This window comes from Plectrocnemia conspersa, unplaced genomic scaffold (assembly GCF_051122295.1).
Source record: "Plectrocnemia conspersa isolate PC_06_02 unplaced genomic scaffold, ASM5112229v1 ptg000013l, whole genome shotgun sequence".
NCBI classification, from domain to species: domain Eukaryota; kingdom Metazoa; phylum Arthropoda; class Insecta; order Trichoptera; family Polycentropodidae; genus Plectrocnemia; species Plectrocnemia conspersa.
In genome coordinates, this window is record NW_028277177.1 from 31,648,812 (window position 1) to 31,673,188 (window position 24,377).

The window sequence follows — 24,377 nt, forward strand, 5'->3', positions numbered from 1 at the left end:
CTAATATATTTTGATTATTTTACTGTTCATAAATAAATAAATAAAATATATTGTTGTTATACTTATTTTCCATAGTTTATTTAAAATCTGGCAGTCGTGTTTTAACTGGTTATATCGGATTACATATGTTACAGTGAATGTGTATTTATAATAGCGAAAATATAATTTAACTGACAGCGCTAGTGAAATCATATGCTGTTCTAAAATATCATTTAAAGTCTATTTGACAGTACCTAAAAATTCATTTGTTGATCACGCCTAAACTTAACATATTAAAAGTTTTAAAACTAACTATTATTTTTGAACTTTCATTATATTGATTCGTTTTGTTTAATTTTTAATATGGTTTATTATATTTTAAATATTGTAGTATTTTATTGCACGACGTGACGTAACAATTCTGTGAATCTATAATCATGTGCAAAGCAAGAAATTAAATGGTCAGAATTTAAATCAACCTTGGGTCAGAATAAATATCAAATGGTTAGAATAAAAATAGTAAATATTCAGAATAAAAATATAGGACAATCAGAATTAAAATAATGAATAGTCATAATTATATTATTCAGGGTGAGAATAAATATTTTATGGTTAATATAAAACAGAAGGTCAGAAATAAAATATAGGAAAATCTTTTAAAATATAGGAAAAAAATATTTATTTTAGAAATCTCTAATAAATTATCTCGCTTGCACCTATGTAAACTATTGAACAAGTTAGGTGCTAGCAAGTGTTAGTCAGTACGTTGAGCACCCCATGGATAACTATAAACGAATCTATTTAATTGTGTGTAGGATGCAAGGTATTTAGTGCGACGAACGAAACGGGAATAACGACAGAGCGGTGGTGCGAACCACGCTTGGATTGTTATCACAGATTCAGACTAAAAAAATTTGGTTAGTAATACTTACTGGTAGGTATTCATTATGCCTAATTTACTTATCCCGTTGGTACAGAATTACACCGTTGTAACACATTTGGCTTACGCGTGTTAGGTTAGCCCGGAGGATTTAAAAATTAATAAATATGCATTATTCATATACATACATACGTAAATATACAAATATGCATACATTTATACGTTTACAAACAAATAAAATAAAAATTTAGCATCCATCATTGACTGCACCAGCTCCTCGTAGTTATCGCCAGCAACATTTTCTTGACTGGCGACATTTTATTTATTGGTATTAGGTTTTCACTATTTAAAAAAATATTTTTAAAATTGTATATAGAAATAAATTTAAATGATTCTTAATTTTAAGTTAGTAATATTTTATTTTTTTATTATTATTATTTTTATTAAGAATAAATATATTTTACAAGTACAAAAAATACATCTATTTAAATATTTATTTGTTTTAAATAGTGTCGTAATTTAATTACGACACATTTCTATCGAAGGTGTAATAGTTTTTAAAACGTAAACTACTGAATTAAAATCTTATTACATATTTGGTTAAAAACCATAAAATAGTTATTGACATTTAGAAAATATCTTAATACTTTAAGAAAATTGCCGCTTCTCTGGATTTCATTATGATTCTTCCTCCTTAATTTTCCCGACGCTTGTGGAGCATTTTTTATTTATCCGTAGTTTGTTTTAAATAACTTTTTCCTTATTTCCATATTATCACTATCTCTCTGCGTTGTTTGTAAGTATATCCAAAGAAGTGAAGAATTATTTTTATGAAATCTGAGCACTTATATTATGGAAACGTTAGTCCCATTTCTATCACATTTAAACCTATGTGAATAGTGGTTCGGTGATTATTGCGCAAACAAAAATTAAGCACTATTTTGCAGTTATTCTAGTTTTTTACATTGGTATGATTTCTATATATTTTTTCTACAATTACACAAATATTGCTTTAAAAAAATAGAGAAAAATATATAGCAGTTGGAATTAAAAGTAAAATATATTTGCCAATCATCTATGTTTAGAATATTATTTTTCACAATAATACGGTCACCGTGAATATCACATTTCAAATTCATCTTATGTACTCATATACACATAGTTCTTTTTGAACTCCTATATTTCAAGACTGAATAAGTAAATATATCGAAAATTAAAAAAAATGTTTTTTATGGTAGATAAAATATAATTATGTATTTTTTTAAGTTGAGTTTTAAGCTTTTTAATTTATCTCAATTTTCTTCTTATACATATACTTTTAATGCCAATTAAATGAAATATTTACCAAACTTTATATGGACCAATATTAAAATTGCATAAAATCCCATTAGATTTTAATAATATTTAAAAATATAAAATAGAGTGTGGCATGGTAGTGTATTGTTTTAAATGTACAAAAAATATTAAGTTAGTATGAGGAAACATTTTTATTTTTCTGATCGTGCTCGTCTTACCTGTCATAGTGCAATAGATAACGACTCTTTTTAGTTCTATAAAATAATAGCACGTTCTGAAAGTCATTTTGCAAGAAAATGATTCGTCGAGCGGACAGAACGGCCGTACATAGTGGAGCTTTTATGTATTTATCCATCGGAAGAAGAACGATTTCCGGCTATAAAGTCTAAAAACACGCGTCCGCGGTGTGCGTTAAAAATAAAAGGCAGACTCAAATTGCACATGTTTATTGTTTCGTATGTATATTACAGCAACTGACAAAGTATCGAACAAGATCGCTAAAAGCTTCTATGGAGCTCTCCTAGTCGAGTGCGCTTTGTACGTTAATAAATTACGCCTAGTGAAATAATTAGTCGTTAACGATTAAAATACGCTTAAAGTTAGGTATAGTTGTATGCGGCGCAGCTTTTGAGATCGCGCCTCTAATCATAAATATAGTCCTCGGGGTATTTACAGGATATCACAAAACGAACGAACGAACGCATAAATAGGTAGGTATGTACATAGTCATTTCAGTCTTGGCTACTTGGAGATGAGGTTGGCCGCGGCCTCCTCGCTGGCCCCCAGGCTGACGGCCTTCTTCTTGAGGATGCCCAGGTCGGTGACGTTCTCCAAGAAGCTCTTGTGCGCCGAGAGAACCTTGGCGCTCTCCACGTCCTTCTTCAGCTCCTCCATGTCGCGCTTGAGCTTCGCGCGCCGATTCTGGAACCAGGTGATGACCTGCGCGTTCGACAGACCCAGGGAGGCCGCGATCTCGTCCCTGTCCGCCGGCGACAGGTACTTCTGGTACAGGAACCTCTTCTCCAGCTCGAATATCTGGTGATTGGTGAACGCCGTCCGCGACTTTCGCTTCTTCTTCGGCTGCGGCCTGTTATTGAACAGGTTCAGGTGGCTCGCTTGTCCGTCTGTAACAACAAACCGACTGTTACTTCTACCGTCAAAATATCAAAACGAATGATGTCGATTTTTGTTTAAAAATAATTATAATTACATATATATTTTTCGGTAAACAGCAAAAAACAAATCGATATTTGAAAATTTGTAACGCGTCATTTTAAAGACTACTACCGTGTAAACGCCCAAACCAGCTAGACATTTTGATAATTGTGACATTACAATTTTTATTTTTCCAGCCGATGAATTATGCATAAAAATATTTTAACAAATTAATAGGAAACTTTATCTAAACATCAACGATGTCATTAGGGGGGGGGGTGCATTTACCCCACCTTGAATTTGGCCCCCTCTTCCACCATAAACATATTGAAATGACGTTTCTGATCTAAAACTAGAAATTCTCGAGTTATCGGGTTAAAAAATCTCAAATCTATCCTGAAAATATTTTTTTCATTTGAGTGAAATCATATCACTGGTAGATGTATATTTTTACCCGTGAAAATATAATTTAGCTGGAAGGTGTTTTTTTCTTTTTCATGCGTAGTAATATATACATTTATATATGTATAAATGTAACAGTGAATGAGTATTTTTCAGTGAAGTTACATTTTCAATAAGTCCAAATTCATTTTCACGAATAGATATATATTTCTACTAGCGAAAATATAATTTAACTCATAGGCGCTAGTGAAATTATATGCTGCTCTAAAATGTCTATGAAGCTTAATTTGACAGTTGCGAAACGTCCATTTACTGTTCAAACCCAAACCTAAGCTACACGAATTAACACAACTTGACTTAATAAAAGTTCTATAACCATATTAGTCCAAAATACAAGCTAAGCCAACTCATCTTTCAGGGGAAAATAAACTGAAGTATGTACTTATTTTTAGTAAAAAATATTATATAACAATATATGTGTGTAGCGTCAATTGATATTAAGTTACAATTTAACTCTTTGTATGCTAAACAACGATATATGAGTGTTCGTCAATATTTAAAATAAATGCTACAAAGATCACTATTGACGTCATGATGACAGTGGCATGAAACAGTTTTTGAATTAATTTAATATTAATAATGTATAGGAAGAATCAATGAATATGTGAAAATAGATTTACCTATATATTTATATTTTTATATTTAAAACATCGTTGCATCCAAATGGTTAAAAGAAAATTTAACATTTTTTTTATAAAAATAATTAAAAAATCTTTGAAAATATTAATGCCCTCTCTTTCGTTTCCGTAATAACTATAACTATAACAATGACGCCCTAAGCTTTAGCTTAATTAGCATATAGGTTAATCCAGTCCTGATCATCGACCGCGAAGGTGGCCTTTACATTTTAGACGAAACGCCGCGAGCGACAAAAAATGACACCGTGGGTGCATCGATTGACTCTAATCATAGTCGTAATTTCGGTCCGGCCCTGCCTTCGTTCGTTGCAAACGGTTTTTTGCGATCGTTAAAAAAACATGTAAATAAAGTGCTTTAAGTTTTAACAAACGAGTCTTTCGGAAGATACAGGACGTCGACCGAAACTACTCGTGAAAATGTTAGTTAAATAACAATTCCTTAGTCAAATGAAAATGGAAGATTTAAAACCACATATAAATAGATATTTTAAAATATCTTCAATGTACATTTCATGCTAATTTTATTAAAGCAAAATATAGGTATTATTATGTTTTCATTATATGTTCGCCAATATGTTTTTACAATTTCGTTCTACGCATAAATAATATCGAAAATTTTCTCGTTGCACTGTTAAAATAAAGTTCCTAAAGATTATTCATAAACTTTTTACTTCGGATCTTTAGTATATGAGTTTTAACAGATAACAATAGACACTATTGTAGCAAAGCCTATCCGCTTTCCAGTCGCACTAAGCATTTTCTTGTATGAGAATTATAGTTTTCAACTATTGGAATATCGAATAGTAAACGATAAAATATTCTAAAAGCTATAAAGAGTCTAAAAATATAGTTTGAATAATGAATACAGAATCATACATAACTTTTTATACAAGTTTCATAAATGGAATAAAAAAAAACACCTTCGTGCATTAAGAAATAAATTATAATATTAAGCCTTTTTATTTTCTGTTTATGTTATATATTATAAGTATGTTTAGCTAAAATTTGATGTAAAAATTAGCTATTAAGCTAAATAAATTAATAAAATAATAATAATAATAACTTTTTATAAGTTAAAGATAATTTCACAATCTTTTAGTGTTTGTTAATAGTAATTATATATTTTTATATTTTTTGTTTCGATATTTTCAACCCTAAGTCAGCAATGGAAGTGAAAATAAAATAATATCATTTAAAAATATTTGTAATCCAATAAATTTAAAAAGTGTCAAATATTTTTCTGAAAATTTCGTTCCGTTTTGTGTTTTGAAAATTTCACAACAAAATCAAAAATGAAAAAAAATTGTTTCTATCTGCGCCCGTGTAACACAAAAGGCAGTACAATTCTATGGGTTGTTTGTACAAAGTCATAAACATACAACACAGAGTCTTTCTTCTGTGACATACAAACACTTATGCAGCCGATTGCCTTTTCTTTTGAATGTATCGACCGTATGCAGGGGAGTGCAACCTTGGTTGACATAAGATCGCGAGCTTCGGTAAAATATAAATAACATCTGTTAAGTAAATTATATAATGCGAAAACAAGTGCGAAGACGGATAAGTTATCAGTGATTTCTTGATAACACTGTAAGATTTTTATTTTCACAAAAACATTAAAAAAATAAAAATATTTTGAAATATCAATATTGGCTATTTTTTAAAAAATATACAAAAAAAATTAAAGGGGGGGGGGTGTAAGTTCAGCGCTCCGGCACTTATTTTTTTATCACTTCACCACTGCCTACAACAGTTTTTAGGTGAAAAAAACGAATATAAAAAACGATATTGGGAATTTATTGCTTCCCAAAATCAAATATAAAAATATTGATTAACGTGTGGATAATTATTGTAGAAAAAGATTGAGAATATATAACTTAGTAAACCCGCACCTTAAAAAAACGATCTGATACATAATAAGTATCAAGATTATTTATTTTTATTTAAAAAAGGATAGAGCATTAAACATGAAATTATTTACGTTGCAAAAATATTACGGTAACAAATTACTTTGGACAGATATTATTCGTATTGATTTAAAATTAATAAAACATTCAATATTATCTATTGAAAAAGTCATCAGCCGCACAATATTAACTCGGAAATATGAATGATTTCTGTAATTTCGGCAATTACATGTGGTTTTTCGAATTCTTGAGTTGGTGTATTTTATATTTATACATGTATAATATATAAAATGTTAAATAAAACTTTTTTTATTTTGTTAAATATAAATATTTATAGAATTTGTCAAATCATGATTTGTAATAAAAAAATTATATAATATCAGAAATATTAATTGCTTTTCTTATTTAAAAATATTTGTTATCTTTCTTTATAATTTAAAAAAATATCTTATTACTTCAGAATATGAGAGGATTAGGAATTAAATTATAAGATATGAAAAACAAATCTGTGAGATGCTAATATATTTTATCGAATGTTTGTTTACATCTACTGCCAGGACTCGTATAATAGAACATAGAGCGATTCGATGCCACACGCAACTCTCGTCATAAAGTAGCGCGATAATTAAAAAAGAAGATGGCAAAATTACATAGCGGATTGTGTTCGGATAAATCGTAGAATTATTGCAAAAACCGGTTTAATTATATGAAGAATAACATCTTTTTTAGTAGGCATGCGTCCGCAATAAAAATATGTTATAAATCACGCAAAGCCGCCGCTATAAATATTGTGAAGCGCGTATTAATTTGATTAATCGATCATATTTCGGGCACTCGCAATTAGCAATTCTTTATTGATTGAAAGAAACGCTAAGATTTACGGCCCGAAGCTAATTAAATTAGACCCGTCGAGTAGATAGAGAACGGGGACAAAGCGACGATTTAGAAGATTTGTTTTCTAAAAAGCGATAGCAATCGATGGCCGCTAATATCCGCTCTTAACGAATACGTCAAAATTTCCCCTCACTATTTTTCAAAGGTCGTCTCACTGACACCTTATATTACACGTAATGCGGCGAAGGGAGCTTTCGTAATTACCGCGATATTAATCTTCGCTTCTTGCCCAAAACGGTTTTGGAAGCGCATTCGCCACGGCTATAATGGCGTTTTATACATATGTACATACGTATGCGTCGGTAGATTAGAGGGCCCGTTTCTAGAAATCCTCCATTTTTTAAGCCTTTCGTCTCGCTCCAAATTAAGACGTTCGAATAGACTCCCACTAATAAGTTGCACGTTACAAATCGGACACGTTAGCGATAAACAATTGAGCCCTAGTTAATATTGTTTGATTTATTTATTTAATATTTGAGATTAAGCAAAAATTACAACATAAAGAAAATAACCACAATTATTTAATCAACGTGAAAAAATTAGTCAACTGCCGACATTTGCAGTTAATGAGTTTATTAATGCACTTATACGACGGTCATGTATGATGGTTTTATTAGTAAAAAAGTAGTTTTACTTGTTCTTTGTTAATCCGCGAATAATAAATTTGCACATTTCCATCCGACCGGAATCTTGTTAATATATTTCGCCGGCGCGTCAGTGACGAAAGAGGCGGAGATGCGTCGTTAAGCAGGAAGGTCGCGATCCTCATCAGCGACGAGGACGAAGACTGAGAAGCTCTTCACTCCTATGCCCGTCTTCCGGCGTCGTCGTCTATCAGAACGTTTTACTTTTACTTTCTCGGAGAGATCATTCAATGTCATATTTAACCCTTTAACTACCACGCGACGGTGTACCGTTATTATGAATTGGTATTTATTACAAAACGGTTCATAATAATATTTTCCGGTTTATCGAGCGGCGGAAGTGTGGGAGATTTTGCACTACGTTTGCCTTTAATAATGTTATCAAAACCGATTCAAGAAAGCAAATGTTGCGTATATCAAATAATAATAACAACAAAATATACATTTCGATACCAATTACTCCTTAATATTCTATTTTGTGTTCTAGTTTAAATATAAAACTTTAAGTAAAAGTTGTAATATAAACTTCTGAACATGAAAAAAATCAATATTGTGGCTAATTTTTATATTATATTTATTTGTAGCATAGAGAGGGTTGAATAGTACCTTTTATTATTTATTCAAAAAATTATATTACGATGTTAAAATATACATAAATTCATTTTTGTCATCGGCGGCCCTGGTCATATATATTATTATTACATTTTTTGTGTCATTCGGATTGTTTCAATTAACACTTTCATTCATTTTTATCTACTCGTTAAAATGAGAGGCTTAGAGGGGCCTCACAAGTGGAATAGCCTAGAGCCTCTCTTCATCTAAATCCAACTCTGCTTCTCAAATATAAATAGATGCGTTATCCTGATGGGAAAGCAAACCTTTCTGCGGCATTATAGTTAGCTTTTTATTTATTTTTTAATTTATTACTGTCTCACGCAGAAAGGGCGATTCTAACCCTTGAATCTGGATTGCACCCAAAAAATATTTTATTTTTGAATGTTGAGATTCCAAAGGAATTCTTTTTTTTAAGTATTAAAAAAAGATATAACAATAATGGCAAACGTTTATAGTAACTTTTAACTCAATCTATAATAACATTGAGTGAAACAAGACCATATAAAGTGACACACCGCTAGATTAATTTGGGATAAAATCTTCAACCTTAATTGAAAAGTTTTATTGCAGTTCCTATATTATTATAAACTTAGTCTATTTAGACTTGCTTTTTTCAATTAAATATTTTCTTAAGAGAAAATATTTAATTACTAAATAAAATAAATAATCAACGCTCTTTGATTGTTTTTATTCTAAATCAGAAAATTAAGACAATAAGTGCAATGGTAATTTATTAGAAAGGTAAAATAAGATTATGTAAAACGATGAAAATTAAATTATATAAAAAAAATAAGATACTGAAAAAGTCCCGTGAATTTAAAAAAAAATAACTCAAAAATCGAGACTGAAATTTATATAATATTTCGTATATATTCAACACGTTTTGGGAATATTCAACACGATAGGCCAGCGTTTCCCAACCTTTTTTGGCTCGCGTACCACTTGGTAGTACATCACGCTTAATTGTACCACTTTATAAAAATAATTGTATTTCGAGAAATTTGTTATTCTATTTAAATTATAAATTTTATTGGGTGACTATATTTCCCAGAACTCAATTTATTTAGTTTTAAAAAAATACCAAAGGTTTTATTTTTTCTGATAAAAATGAGACATTTGAACTTTGCATATCACAATGTTTTTTTCTAAATAAAAGGTGCCAAAGCTCATTTCTTGTCGAAATTCAAAACCAGGACATTTAAAGAAGTATTTTTTTAACAACTAATTTTTATTAAAAAAAAAAACATAGAATTAAATTAAAATACTTGTTCAACAAAAAATGAAATGCGCCGCGGGCAATTTTTTTCCAAAAATTACCGATATTAATAGAAAATTTATGTATATAAAATTAATTAAACACGGTAAATGTAAAAATTCTTCTGATAAAAACGAGACAATTTACACTTTCATTTTTACAAATTTACAGCAGCGCCGCACTCGAAATTTTTGTTTTAAATATAATAATATTAATGAAATTGTATTTAAAAATATTTTTATTACCGAAATTTTCTATTTATTATCGAAAATAATAATTATGAAAGTGTTGCTTAAGATTATTATACATTGTTATCAAGTTAAAAGTTTAATTTTTAAGCAAATTTTACGAAAATATAAGCACAATAATATAAGCAAAATAAATTTAATAAGATCCTTGTGTTTGTTTTGAAGAACATAATTTGATTAAGATGTGAGATATACCCTTAAATCTACACCTGCGTCCAATTTGTTTCGATACTTATTTTTTAAAAAAACATATGAAGAAAAGGCTTTTTCTACTAATTCCGTATTAGTGAACGCTGATAAGAATTTGATGCTTTTTCAGAAAGTTCTTCATATTCTTTGTCGATGTTTAACCAAAAATTAATTAGATTGTTTCGTTCGAATTTTACTTGTATAGTTTTGTCACTTGATAAGTCCATTCAATTTTCTTTGTCTTTTATTGATCACGAGGAAGCTTTTTCTAAATTTTCTGCATAGAAAGAGTTTGAAATCCAATTATTATCTTTGTTTTCGGGTTTTGGAAAATACTCCATGAAAGACGATTTTAATCCTGTTAAATGAACTATTATATGTTCTCGTAAATCTTGAGACAAGCTAACCTTCTTTTCAACCAAAAAAGTATGTAGAGTTTCGAATACTTCCGGTTGATTGTTTTCGATACACTGTTTTCAAAAATCTAATTTCTTAATCATACTTTCAATTTTATCATTAACATTAAAGATCGTCATCGAGCCTTTCTGAAAAATTACATTTAGGAAAAATACAATAGTTTAAATTATATTTTTATGACTGATTTTTTTACTTTTTATGTCCGCCATTACTGATTATTTTTCGCGTACCACCAACTATCCACCGGTGGTACGCGTATCACAGGCTAGAAACCGCTGCGATAGGCTATTCGATTCATCGTTAATGTTTTATTATTTTTGAATTCATATTTTTCTTTGAATATATAAAACATTTTTCATTTGTTTCAATTATAAAAATTTGTTTCAAATAATCTATGATTCAAATGAATCGCGAGAATTTGAAACACCTGAGTCAATTACGAAGATGGGATACCAATTTCGCGGATCTCATTGCTCAAAATGTTTCGAATCCATTCATACTCGAGATGAAACGAATCGATGTTTTCTTCAGTGGTAGAAGTTGCAGACCTTCCGCAGCGATTACCATATTACTTTCCACCCGTGTTTAAATTCAGCTGTCATTCTTGGCCGTTGCAAGCGAAGGACGAGTGTTTACTGCGTCTTCGCAAATTCGCTTCGGTGTTAAACCCTCTTTGTTCATGCTCACATTTAAAAAAAATTCCCAGCATGCTTAGCAAGAATGTTGAAAATCACGTATAAATCGGCGATAGTTAAATATCGGAAACGCCGTTAACGAGGATCGATTTAATTAGCGTCGGTGTTGCGCATGCGCCTCTCTGTGTTCGTACGCGCGTATATGTATGTGTGTATAATAATAATATCAGCGCTGGCAATAATAATTGTGTGCGGCCGTAACCTCCAGCGGTCTCAGGTGTGACTAATAACAAGTGCCTTTGATGCTTTTGAGGTGTGCCGAAAGCCGACGAACGCTGCGGCGGAGGAGCAGGACTCGTCACGTGGTCTTCGGTATCACTACTCCTCGATAGACGGCCTAAGCACTCGCGACGAATCGATTAGCAGCCACCCACGATCCCACAAAAGAATTGCCCCATTGTCCGAGGCTTTTCGGCACCGACGCCTATAATTCCGCCGGCGACACGTGTAATCACAATATTCGTCGTTACCTATTCGTTTGCATTCGTACGGATGGAGTTTCCCAATTTGGCCGGTAATTGCGCCGCGACGTCTCGGTTCGCCTTTCGCGCAATTACCGCTGCGATGCATATGTAAAGCGATACTGACGTGGGGTCTCCTCGCATCCCGCCAAGACGGAACACCCGGATTCGCTTACAGAATTAACTTCGGTTCTATCGGATTTCGGCGGCTATGATAATCAAACGCGCGGATGTTTATTATCGATCGACTCCGTGAAATTGAGCAGCCTCTCGGTCATCGTCTCAATTCATATTCATGGAAAACATACCAGCAATGTAGAAATATGGCAGTAAAACATTAAAAAATTACTCGAACAACGTGTCAAGAATATTAAAAGAAAAAAAATACTCTGAGAAACGACATAATAAATATGAAGATTGACGGAAATATATAAAGATCGTCATAGATTAGCAAAAAAATAAATACATACTCCATTGAGAGTATAGAAAAAATTGTGAATTCAAAAAAATAGTATCTCTTAAAGAAATTCAAAACATAATTTATAAATTGAAAAAAGGAACAAGTACTGATAAATTGGATGTAAATATATTTAAAGGACATACTAGGAACTAATTTACATTATTTAGTAAATAAACACTCTCAGAATGTAAAATACTTGATAATATAAAGACTGCTACTATTATACTAGTTCAGTCAAATAAGGCGAAATAAAGTCTAAATCTCGGTATGAAATTTTGCATAAACCTTTAAAATGTCAAAGGTCACGATTTTTTTTTTGTAAAATATCACGCTTCTACTTACAATATTTACATAGCATCTAATTTTTTACAAGTTTAGTGTAATTCAATTCTTCGTATGATTAACGGTTTTTAAGATATAGCGCGGAGAGCGGGAAGCGCGCATCTGTTTATGGGAAACGCTATATAAACTACCGCGGTAAAAAAAATGCTTCCGTATTTTCACGCAAGTGGTTGCTTTCTTTGTACCAAATTGACACATTTATACCTTCAAGATATGACTTAATTGAAAGAAACAATAAATAAAAATACTTTTGAGAACTTTAAAAACAGATTCTTCACATAAAGACGCACTGATAAATTTAATTTCGAAAGTAGTCCAAAATAGTGAATGAGCATAGTCTAATGAAATCCATGAAAACAGAAAGTGTTTCTTGGGGACGAAGCAAGCAAGACAGGGTTTTGTGTAAATGGGTATATGGCATGCATGCCACGAACATTATCTGTGAGGAAATAAAGAAATTTTGTAATATTTCTTTAGGCTTTGCGAAACAACACTTCGACTCAAGAGATTCACGAGTGAAAAGAGTTACTACAGATGTAAACTTGATGAGTGGTTCACCCTTCACAATTCATTCCCAAATGTAAGCTGCTACTTTTTCAGAGAATAACTGTAAACAAAATGTTTGATGATCATTTTTTACCCAACATCATTATTTGAAAATGCTGGCGTGCGAAAGACTACAAAAGAAAAATTGTATAATAACATGGAGGCTGTTAATATTGAAATGGATCAGAATAATGTAACATACTTCATCGATGGTGGATTTCTTCTGCGTCGCGTTGTTTGGAGCAAAGATGGTACTTTCTCCATCGTTCTCAATAAAAACGTCAACTATTTGCAAACGCATTTCGGTTCAAATATTGTATTCGACGCTCAAACTACAGTAAAAATTTAAAAGCTATAGAGGACCATCTGAACAACGAAAGAGAAAATATTGATGGGATGGTTATTTTAATAAGACGAACCTAATCACGTCAGCAAGAAATTTTCTGAAAGGAAATTTAGAGACTCGCATGTATTCGTCAAATATACTCGTTCTAAAGAACATATCATATTTTGACACAGCATCTGCAATGTTTAAGAAAGAAAAACTGCAAATTATAAAATGTTTGAGAAGCAATCCGATTTGTACCAATCAGCTGAATTATTTCAACGGAAAAACTGCCCTTCAAATATATTATTTGAAAATGTAATACGTGTTTTTTTTAGAAATGTATAATGCTCCAAAATTAAAACATAGTATTGAAAATTTGAGGTACACACAATTCATCAAATCAACAATCAAGAGATCGGTGCAATTATCATCTCTTACACCTATAAGTGAAGCAGCTCGTCAGCATATTTATCGGATTTACTTCTAGATCCAAACTTGGTTAGGAAAGGATTTACAACCTGATAAATAGAGATCCTTATTTGACTGGACTATACCTAAATCAGTAAAAAGGTTAAGGAAGAGACCAATTAACATGTTGCCTTGTATGGAAAAGGTGATGGAAGGTAACAATTAAATGATTTTATTATTTTACAAAACAGATTCAGAGAAAAACATTCCACAGAGACCGTATTATAAGTAGTGATAAATTATTGCTTGTTGGCCAAGGATACGAACCAAATAATTGGCGCAGTTTTCTTGGATTTCAAAAGAGCTTTCGAAACCATAGACAGAAGTATAATGTTAAAGAAATATGGGATCATAGGTATAAGTGAAAGAGTTTTAAAGAGCGTTCTCACTGCAACGGCGTCGACATGATTTTATTGCTTTTGACGTGAATTTTTGCCTTCTGAGAAGTGATAATTGTTTTTGTGCTAAAATTCGATTTTGGTATACATAATGCAATCCTCATTTATTAGAAGTCGGAAGTTAAAAATTCATGTTAAAAGTAGTCGTCGACGTAATGGGAACGTTCGGATCTAGATTCTAGACCTTGGTCTATATATAATAAATAAATCATATACTATATTTTCAAGAATAAATTTCATTGTAAGTTTAAAAAAATCCTCACCATAATAAATTTATTTTAAAAACGTCTTTATATTTTAGGAAAATCTACAGTTTGATAAAAGTTAATTGTTAAGTTGAAATTATATTTTCTTTAATTAGTTGCGCGAAAGAAAGCTGACAATTTCTCTTCGTAATTACTAATAATTTAGATGGTCAAAGTGCGGCTCTTGTAGTTGTAGTAATCTATATTTTGTAAGAAAATTTTCGCTACGCGGATTTCATTAGATTGGGTTTGCGATTCGGGGCTAAAATAGCGACTCAGCATGTTCACAATTGAAAGAGATCTTTCGGCTGATCACAATTGAAATAAAAAAGTGATCATATGAGATAAAATACCGTTCATTATTTATACTGACGGCCTCAACTCTGACCGGTCTCTGTCTCATATAAATACTGACCAAGTCAATTCAAGTTTTTTCATTACCACAATTTTTACAACACAGCACTTTGACTGCAGAAATCGGTAATCTATTCAAACACCTTCGATTCATTTTCATAAAACAGTTATAATATACATACATAGTCATGGATTCAATATTTGACTAACATTTAAAAAAGAAAGACATTTCAGCGATTTATTTGTAAATTATTATTTTATTTGTTTTAAAAAATTGTTTGAGAACCTTAAAGATACGGTCATCTCAAATGATACACGACTTACATAATCCTACTTTTTTTAGTTTAAGTTTAAAATTATACACATAACAAGAAGAAGAAAATAACTATTTAAAATAATAAGATAATTTTGTGTTTATTTAGTTTTTAAGTCGTATTTGATCTACTGTAAATGTAATTGTATTAAATATTAAATATTTATTAATTATACCTATTCGTTTTATTAATTTATTTAGCTAATAGCTAGTTGTATAAATAATACCCTAATAATTACTAATTGTGACTAATTTTATCGTCGCAAAACACGATAAAAAATTTGAAACCACGACATTTAATTCGATAAACAATTGTAAAAGATTATCGATTACCGCTCCCTTTACAGAAAACAGGAATCGTATTAAGAAAACTTTTTGGATTAGTACTTGAAAATTAGCAAATTCAACATATAAAAATGTGTTTAGTTTTGGACAGATAGCTTAAATTCCGCGTCAACGTTTAATATTTTTTCAAGTAATCGAATTTGCACGATTTGAAGCGTTAAGTATGCAAAATTGTGAGCTCTTTCATGTTTCTATGTATTATTTGTATTACTGAGTGTCTCAAATGAGGACTCTTTGTAACCGAACAATAAAGGCCGTATTCCTGTTGAATGGACTGTTTACAAAAGTGTGAATACTATAGCGAGTGATGAACCGAGCTTGACAACTCGATGAACATCGAAAAGACGACGGTTGCGCTCGCTTATGTGAGTTAACCCCTTTAATTGTGTTTACTTTTACCTAAGGAAGTCACGTGAATTTATAATCGATCTATAAATAGATTTATAAATGATAAGTCGCTTCTCTCTAATTAATTTTCATAATAAAGTAAACTAATTTTACAAATAATATGTAAACAATATCACGAAAACAGAACTTATATACTTAAGATAACATTAATAACGTATCTATAAAAATTAAATCAATACTACAATACATACATAAGTCAGTATTTTTTTATACATGAAGTTCATTTGGGCCGTAAAAATGCTAAAATACAACTACTCGCGAAAATTTCTCTAAAGAAATATATAATTGGATGTGCTTAAAATCAAATAATTTAATTAAAAATACAATAAATTGTTCCAGCTCCTCATAACAATCGTTAAAAGCATCCTGGCCACGTCGGTTAAGAATAAGGGACGCGATCGCGACTCTTTATGACACTTTAAAGCAGAAAATCGCCAAGCATTGACGGGTTGTCGTCACCTTCCAACGCTCTTAGCGAAAAGCAATTAGGTTACAAATACGGATACGACTTTCATTGAATATTAATAAATACTTAGCTACGCTATGTATTCCAGAAAATGAAGTTTCTAATGACGATGTCAAAAATCTGTGCTGTGAGCTTTAGTAGTATGAAAACTACAGATCCCAATACATGTCGAGAGAAACTTTTTTGGAGTCACATTCAAATAAATATATTTTACAAAAAATATGAGGCTTTTATTCAACAAGAAACAAATACTATTAAAATAGCGAAATAAAATTTACAGACAGTTCCATTAGCCGGCAAATTAAGTGCAAAGTGACGCAAAGCAGATCGCGTACTCTCTCAGTCTCTTAGCGACTGCCAGACAATCGACACGCATTGAGGATGCCATGTAACGTATCCGGAGGATGACTAGACTAAGAACTTGCGATTTCAATGCAGATTCAATCAAGGAATGAGTGTATATACTATTTATTTAAGTTCGATTTTTTTTGCCAAATATAAAAAAATCCTAATTTTTAAATAATACAAAATTAAGGTATTTTAATTGTAGATGCGCCTATACCAGTCATAAAACAATTTAAAAAAATCTTCACGGACTATTTAATTAAAATTTTGTTTAATAATAGTTTTACAGTTTTTATCTAGGCAAATTGTGAAAAATATACTTTTTATACATATAAATAGAAACATGCATAAATTCTTAATAAACAGTAAACAATATATATACAGATAAAAAATCTAAACACATTTTTAATGAGATATCTGTCACTATATTTTAATATTTACAAGTAATTAAAACACTACGACTCGTGAGCAGCTTTCCAGTCGCTCGTCATTTATGCGGTTTCTGTATTTTAGTATTGAAAAAAATTACACGCAGAGATGAGTGATTCTAAATAAGATTGACCAATAATTATAATATTTATTTACTATTATACAAAAAAAAATCAACAGCAAGAGATCGGATATTTTCGACAGCGAGTTATATTAAATCTCAAATAATAACAAAATTACAATCGATACTTTTAATGAAATCAAGTATTTTCAAAATATTATATTTTAACGTTTTTTATAATAATTTTTTTTACGTTTTTTAAAATATTCGAATATTTAAATATTTTTCTATTTAATATTCGATATTCGAATAGTTTGATTGAACAAATATTTAGAATGTCTAGTGTGCAGCGGCGTAGCTATGGGGGGCGGAGGGGGCGAGCCGCCCCGGGCGGCACTAGCTTGGGGGCGGCATATTCGCGATGGGATCGTCTAGTGTGGTTCTTAAACCTGAATGAACTAAAACATACATAAATCTACAAATAACAAGAGCTTAATAATAACCAATTTATTATTTAAAAAAATGCTGATTTTATGACCTTGCAAAATATCTTTGGGGGGAGGCGGCAATTTTAAGGATCGCCCTAGGCGGCACATACCCTGCTAGTGTGCAACATATTTGTTTAAATGTATAATTATTATTTGTATAGTGGTGATCATGACACATTTTGACAAGTCATGATGTTTATTTGCACAGAACACGAGTCGCCAATAAATTGTTAAAGTGACACGCGCTCCGCGTAACGAAGCAGAGCATCTTCGGTGCCTTATCGTAAATTTTGGCGATGTTCATTGAAACATCCATACCTCGTAAGTCATCTGCGGAGTATTTCCGCTTAAACTGTAAGAAAATTTCGACAGCAATGAGATTTAGAAGATGTAATAATGCGATAATAAACGATGCTGATGAAACGTAGACAGTTTGTAATCGACTATCTCCAGAGAGACTCAGGGGCATTTTGTAAAGAGATCGAATATAATTAATATTCCACGTGCTATTTTTCAGCTTTTAAAAAATATTGAATAGTCATTAGTCTCACACCCGTTGGCTATCTAAAATGTCATTTTGGCCGTCCCGCTTATAAGGTTATATAGACTAAACTCGTTACGTTAAAAGTATGTAACAATTATATTATCGATGCCAATTAATAATGTATACAACAGTATGTACTCCGTTTTAAATCGTGTTATATAATGAAATTTATGTAGATTTAATAACGTTCATAATACGACGCCGATTAGGAAGGCGTACGGCCAGTATATTACACAATTATCGTTTCCCTCGATACTGAAACAAAGGTACGCCGGTGTGGCGTGCGGGTCGGTAAAAATAAGGCGAGCTAACGACACGTGTTAGTTATTAAAGTCGAAAACAACGAACGCTTCGGGTTAACCGAGAGATTAGTCGGTTTCGCGTACTAATAAATTACGTACGAAATTTCCGAACGCGTCGTTTCGAGTATACTTTTGAGTCGTTTCGCGTGCTAATAAATTCGGCATAAATCCATAAATAACGAGCGAACAACTGGGTCAGTCCTATTACGAAACGTACTTAACGTAAAGTAATCTAGCACCTACGACCCCAACGAAATGTTTATTCTTTCCACCCCGCAGCTGCGGCTCTCGCTTCGGGTGTCGCCGTAATTTTCTTTTAATTCTAACGTTGTTATTGCGCGTTCGTTAGCTCCGACAGATCGACCGATTAGGCTGTGGGGTCTCCCATAATTTACCAAAAGGTAGCGCTATGATCGTACACAAAAAAATGACCGCCTATTTACATAATTCGTATCTAAAAACACACATTTAATTAGCGTCGATGGAAACTTACGAAGATAATTTATTTTACTGCGAGTAAATTGAAGCAAATCGCTATTTGGATGCGCCGGTCCGACTGTGATTTAATAACGACGACGACGTTGTAATCCACGATTTATGGGGTGTCGGAGACAAAATAAAACCTTGCCCTTACCCTAAATCGTTCCAATAACGGGGAGCGGTCTCGATAAATCGAAGGGTGTGGGAACATATATACGAATGAAAAAACGCTAGGCGCATTATCAATTAATAGGATTAGAGCAATAGATTTACGACAAATTACATATTATAGTATCGTGCAAAAATAAATATGTACATCATTTACATACATAATAATAAGCTTAAAAAATACTAGTTACTTATACATATGTATAAGATCAAACAAATTTAACAAAAAATATCTAGAATGTGTATTACGCAACAAATGTAAGTAAAAAAAAATCAAATCACTGGTCTAAACTAATGAAAAGCAATACGCGTCCCGCAGATTATTTCACTTGAATAAATTATACTAAAAAAATATCAGCTTTTAATTTTGCTTGTAATGTTGAGTTGATGCAGATGTACATATAAAAACACATGAGGGTTGGAATAGCCATAGCTTAGAAGTTTGATCTAGACTGAAAACTCAGAGATCGCGAGTTCGAATCACGGTAGCAGACTCGAATTTGTATTAATAAAAATACGCTTTTAATAAAAACCGGGACCAGTAAATTTTAGAAGAAAATGACTTAACAATCTTGTACTTTTAATCGAAATACACATGAGCAAAAATTACCATCTCCAAAATATCCAATTAAACACCACAAACTTGAATTGAATATTGTTTTATTTTACTATTTAGTTTTTTATTTCTCCTGTAAGATTGTCAAATATGAAGTTAACAAATTTACACTTTAACATATCGATATATTAATTATAAATTAAAATACACATAATAATTTATAATTATTAATATAGATACTGATTTCCAGACTGGAAAGCTTGGTGGTTAATACTTAAATCACAGCGGAAGATTAAAAATAAATAGAAATAAATTCGTAAATGCATCTCGTAATTGTTTCATTATTTTTAGCAAAAGTTTACATAAACAATATAAATACAGAATTCCGCAGTATGATTTTTTTCTTAAGAATTAATCAAAGAATACATAGAAACCGTACGTTGTTTTTACAGAAAAAATCAGGTAAAATTTACGTTTTAATATAGTTTAAATGCACAAATTTTTAAGTTTAACTGGATTTATTCGGCTTTAGATAAAAGTTGTGACATTAGTATGATGTAGGCATGTTCTTAAGAAGAACGAATTCAAAACTTAACCTTGTTGAAGATTTTGCAACATTTTTGTTAAAAGGATTTACAACCGGAGCACGAAGTTTACGAATAAATAAAAACTGTCATATATCAGTAAAATATTCCTACTGGAAAGATCGTGGGAATATCGAAAAACAAAGTTCAGGTATATACAGGACTTTAAGTTTGGACATAAAATAATTATTTTTATATTTCAAGTGGTAAATGCTGTTTCAACATCCTTCATACTATTGAAAATCGAATCTTAACGATACGTAGTGAGCGAATGCTTAAGATACGTGGAGAGTAAATATGTCAATGTCTTCTTTAATGTCGTATCGAAGTGCTAAAACAAGTGTACGACTTAAGGAAAAATAAATCCAATCTTAAAGATGAAAGAATATCACTTTTCATCATGGCTCACTAATAAAGACTGGATGTTCAACTTTGGATTTTACATTGACATTGCTCTCATTTGAATGTAAATCTTCAATGATCAAATAGGCTAAATTAAATGTATAAAAAGGACAACATGGAATCGTCAACTCGAATTCAATAATATGGCACACTTTTAAACACCCTTAAAATATTTTTTTAAATAAAATATATATTACTGTTGCGCCGTATTTCAGATGTGCGAATATTATGGAACAGCGAGAGGAGTAAAGAGTAAGCGTGACTAATACGACTGTATGATCCTGTAGCTGATTTATTCATTTTATTATTCCGTATTTATAGTTAAATGGTAATGCCATATATACTGATAATTATATATAAAATTAGATTAATGAATAACACGTGTATGAAATATGTTATAGTGATTCAATACTGAGATAAATCTACAATAAATTTCGTGTTAACTATATACATTACATAAAATTAAAAATCACGAGCGTCTCGAGCCCGACATTACTTTATATTGCAATACAAGACGAGCGTACGTGCTGAGTATCGATATCCAAATAAATAGTTTAAAATTATACGACGTACATGACAATGAAGCACTTTTGTCGAAAGCTGCCTACTTACTTATTTTATAGTTAATTCATATTTGAGGTCGCGCGTTACTGTGAGATAACATAACGCACGATAAGATACCGCATTACATTCTCTCGTTTATTTGACCCGGAAGTCGATAGCTCTTGAGCAAAATGGACTAATATTATTGCATAGTAAACAGAGTATTAAATAAAGATATACTTAAAAAGTATGTGGATTTTTTTAACATCAGCCAGAGCTCTCAACTTTTAGTTGGTAAATGCGTAGTAATCTTTTGTTAAATATGGTGCGCGATGTTTGTATCGATAGCTATGTACCTATATACTTTTTTTTTGGTCGATCGAATTTACAGTCTCAAGTATAGTCGTAAGGAGAAGCAGTAGTCGGCTATTAGGCGCGTTTTAAAAATGTTATTGCGCGTAATGGAGCGGACCCGTCGTAAACACATAATGGTGTCTCTCTCGAAGGGAAATCGATACCGGCCGTAATAAAGCGGCTCCAATAAAACCGGCCGGCCGATTTACGGCGCTAACTATATTTATTTATTCACTAATCGAACGTTTTGTAGTGGCTAGCTATCGATATCGGCACGTACGGCTCCAGTTCCAGCGAGAGTTCCCGTGAGAGACTCAGACCGCAGACCTATAACTGGTAAATAAATATTTTACGAGGCGGAATTCGGACAAGAGCGCAAATCCGCCGACTGGTCTGCGTTCGCTCTCACGCCGACGACGGAAAGAGATCGCTCCTTCCGCGAACAGGGAGGAAGTCGGCACATTCGTCTTCCAGCCTCCGAATAGACGCAGTAATGAACTGTGATTGTTTAGGATAGAACTATATATCGCAGGACGATTTATTTATCGGGATAAGAAACCTTTTTTCGCGTAGCTCGATTCGTTTCCAGCAGAGGAAATCCACCAAAAAAATGTATTTAATTATTTTGATCCAGTTTTCATAATATGTGATAAGCTCTCCAATGAGAGGAGTCAAGCAGACGAGTTACTAAGTAGCTCATTATTTGAGATTTTTTATATCTAAGATTTACGACTAAACTCGATTTAAATTAATTACCACAATATTCATCCGTGAGATAAGAAAAATCTAGGAAAACCAAATCTGTGATGATATAAATTATGTAACTAATTTCAATCTCACTAATAAAAATTGAAAAACACAACGGATTATATAGGTTTGAAAACCTGATCTTTCGTGTATTAGTAACCGACTATTCGATTGGTCAATCGTGCAAATGAAATATTACTGACGACCCTCACTTTTTATTAAATGACACAGTCTCTATCTAAGACCGCTCTTCGTCTTTCACTCCATTTACTTCGTATGATTTGCACAAATAGAGAATGTCACAATTGCAACATCCGCGGATGATACAGCAATCCTGGCAGTGGGGAAAGAATTAGCGAACACTACTGAAAAACTTCAAGAAGCCGCCAATAGGATCACCGATTACAGAAAAAAATTGAATGAATTAAATTCGGTACATATCAACTTCACTAAGAAAAACAATTACAAATTTGTATAAGCAACCACATTATCCAATTTTGAAATACAGACTCTAAACACCAAACTGTGGTGGAAGGAACATACAAAAAAAGAGATGAACTTAAAATATAATACAGAACGCTACATACAAAAAAAGAGATGAACTTAAAATATAATACAGAAAGTCTTATGGAAATAAACTCCAATCTATCAATACACAACAACATGAAGATTGACATTTAAATCCTTAATATATTTTCGGCATACATGTGCCAAACAGTGCCACATTAAAATTATTTAAAAAAATCAAAATAAAGTGTTACAACGAAACATTGTAAATGCTCTGTAGTATGTTCGCGATAAAGACATACACTACAAAACGTTTTGCTGCTAAATATGAAACGATACTCTAACAGCACGTCAACATCGGGGCAGTAAACTCCTCAATGTGGATAACTTGAAAAGACGGCTGAAGAAAACTAAGCCTTGCAAACTGATCTAGTATCATTACTGGAACTCATATACTATTAGTGATTATGTAGTGTTTGAAACATTAATGATTCAATTTAGAATAAAGACCATAAAAACCAGTTTTAATATAAAAACTTCGTTTACTGTCTCGCGTCGCTCATGCGATAGTAAGACTATTAGAATTATAAAGGTGCAGAGAGATGAGATGAGAAGAAATTGTGACTCCGTTCGCGATTTTGCCAAATGATATGAAATTCCCTATATTTTTTTAGTTAAGTAACTTCGATTAAGTTACATAAGAACTTTGAGAGATGACTAGAATATCAATCTGGTATACATAAGAAGTGTAACATGTTTATAAGGTAAATTCGGCAGATCAAACTACAGTTAAAAAGCTTTCAAAAGAATTTAGAAGTGTGAGAATCTTAATATTATACTATCATAAAATCACACCAGGGATGAATCCAGATTCGGCAAATGACATACAAAGACGGGTTTTAAGAATCTAAAATAAAAAAGAGACTTTTTTGATAGAATGGGACACCATTGTAAAAAACCTTTCTACAGATTAATTCAAAGAAATCGCCATAAATCTGAAAAATTAAAAGTATTTGTCACAAATGATCTAATCTAAGTTAAAGGCTGTGCATTCGAGATCGCCATCAAAATTGGCTGTTTCACCGAAAGGACAAATAAACAAGTGACATCCCTGCAATCACACTGCAACTAAATAAATTATTTTGCATTTATTTAAGGGAATGTGAAATCGGATATTTGCAGATAAACTAATTGCAACTTGAACAAAAGCTTCATTGCAGACTAAGACAATTTCAGTACTTTTGTCCATCAAACTTCTCTGACCTCCTCAATAACAGTCGGCCATAAATACTAACATCAAGAAAAGTTATCAAGAAGATTTGTCGGATGAGAATTGGACAAAACTTTGAAATTCACTATGAACATTTGCTTTGAATACAATAAACTACATTTAAGTTAAGAACTAAATATACAGTTTTTTTTAAATAAAATATTAATAAAAAGTACCAGCACTTTTTTC

The 24,377-nt window shown here is 31.6% G+C and overlaps 1 protein-coding gene across 1 annotated transcript in view; it reads right to left on the minus strand.

Annotated features, from left to right (window-relative positions):
* Positions 1-2,585: 2,585 nt before the first annotated feature.
* LOC148227861 (uncharacterized) overlaps positions 2,586-24,377 on the minus strand; it is a 47,388-nt gene continuing 25,596 nt past the window's right edge. The window contains exon 2 of the mRNA XM_088202521.1: positions 2,586-3,279. Within this exon, the coding sequence (XP_088058647.1) occupies positions 2,897-3,279 (383 nt within the window). The 3' untranslated portion in view covers positions 2,586-2,896. The remainder of the gene's footprint in view (positions 3,280-24,377) is intronic.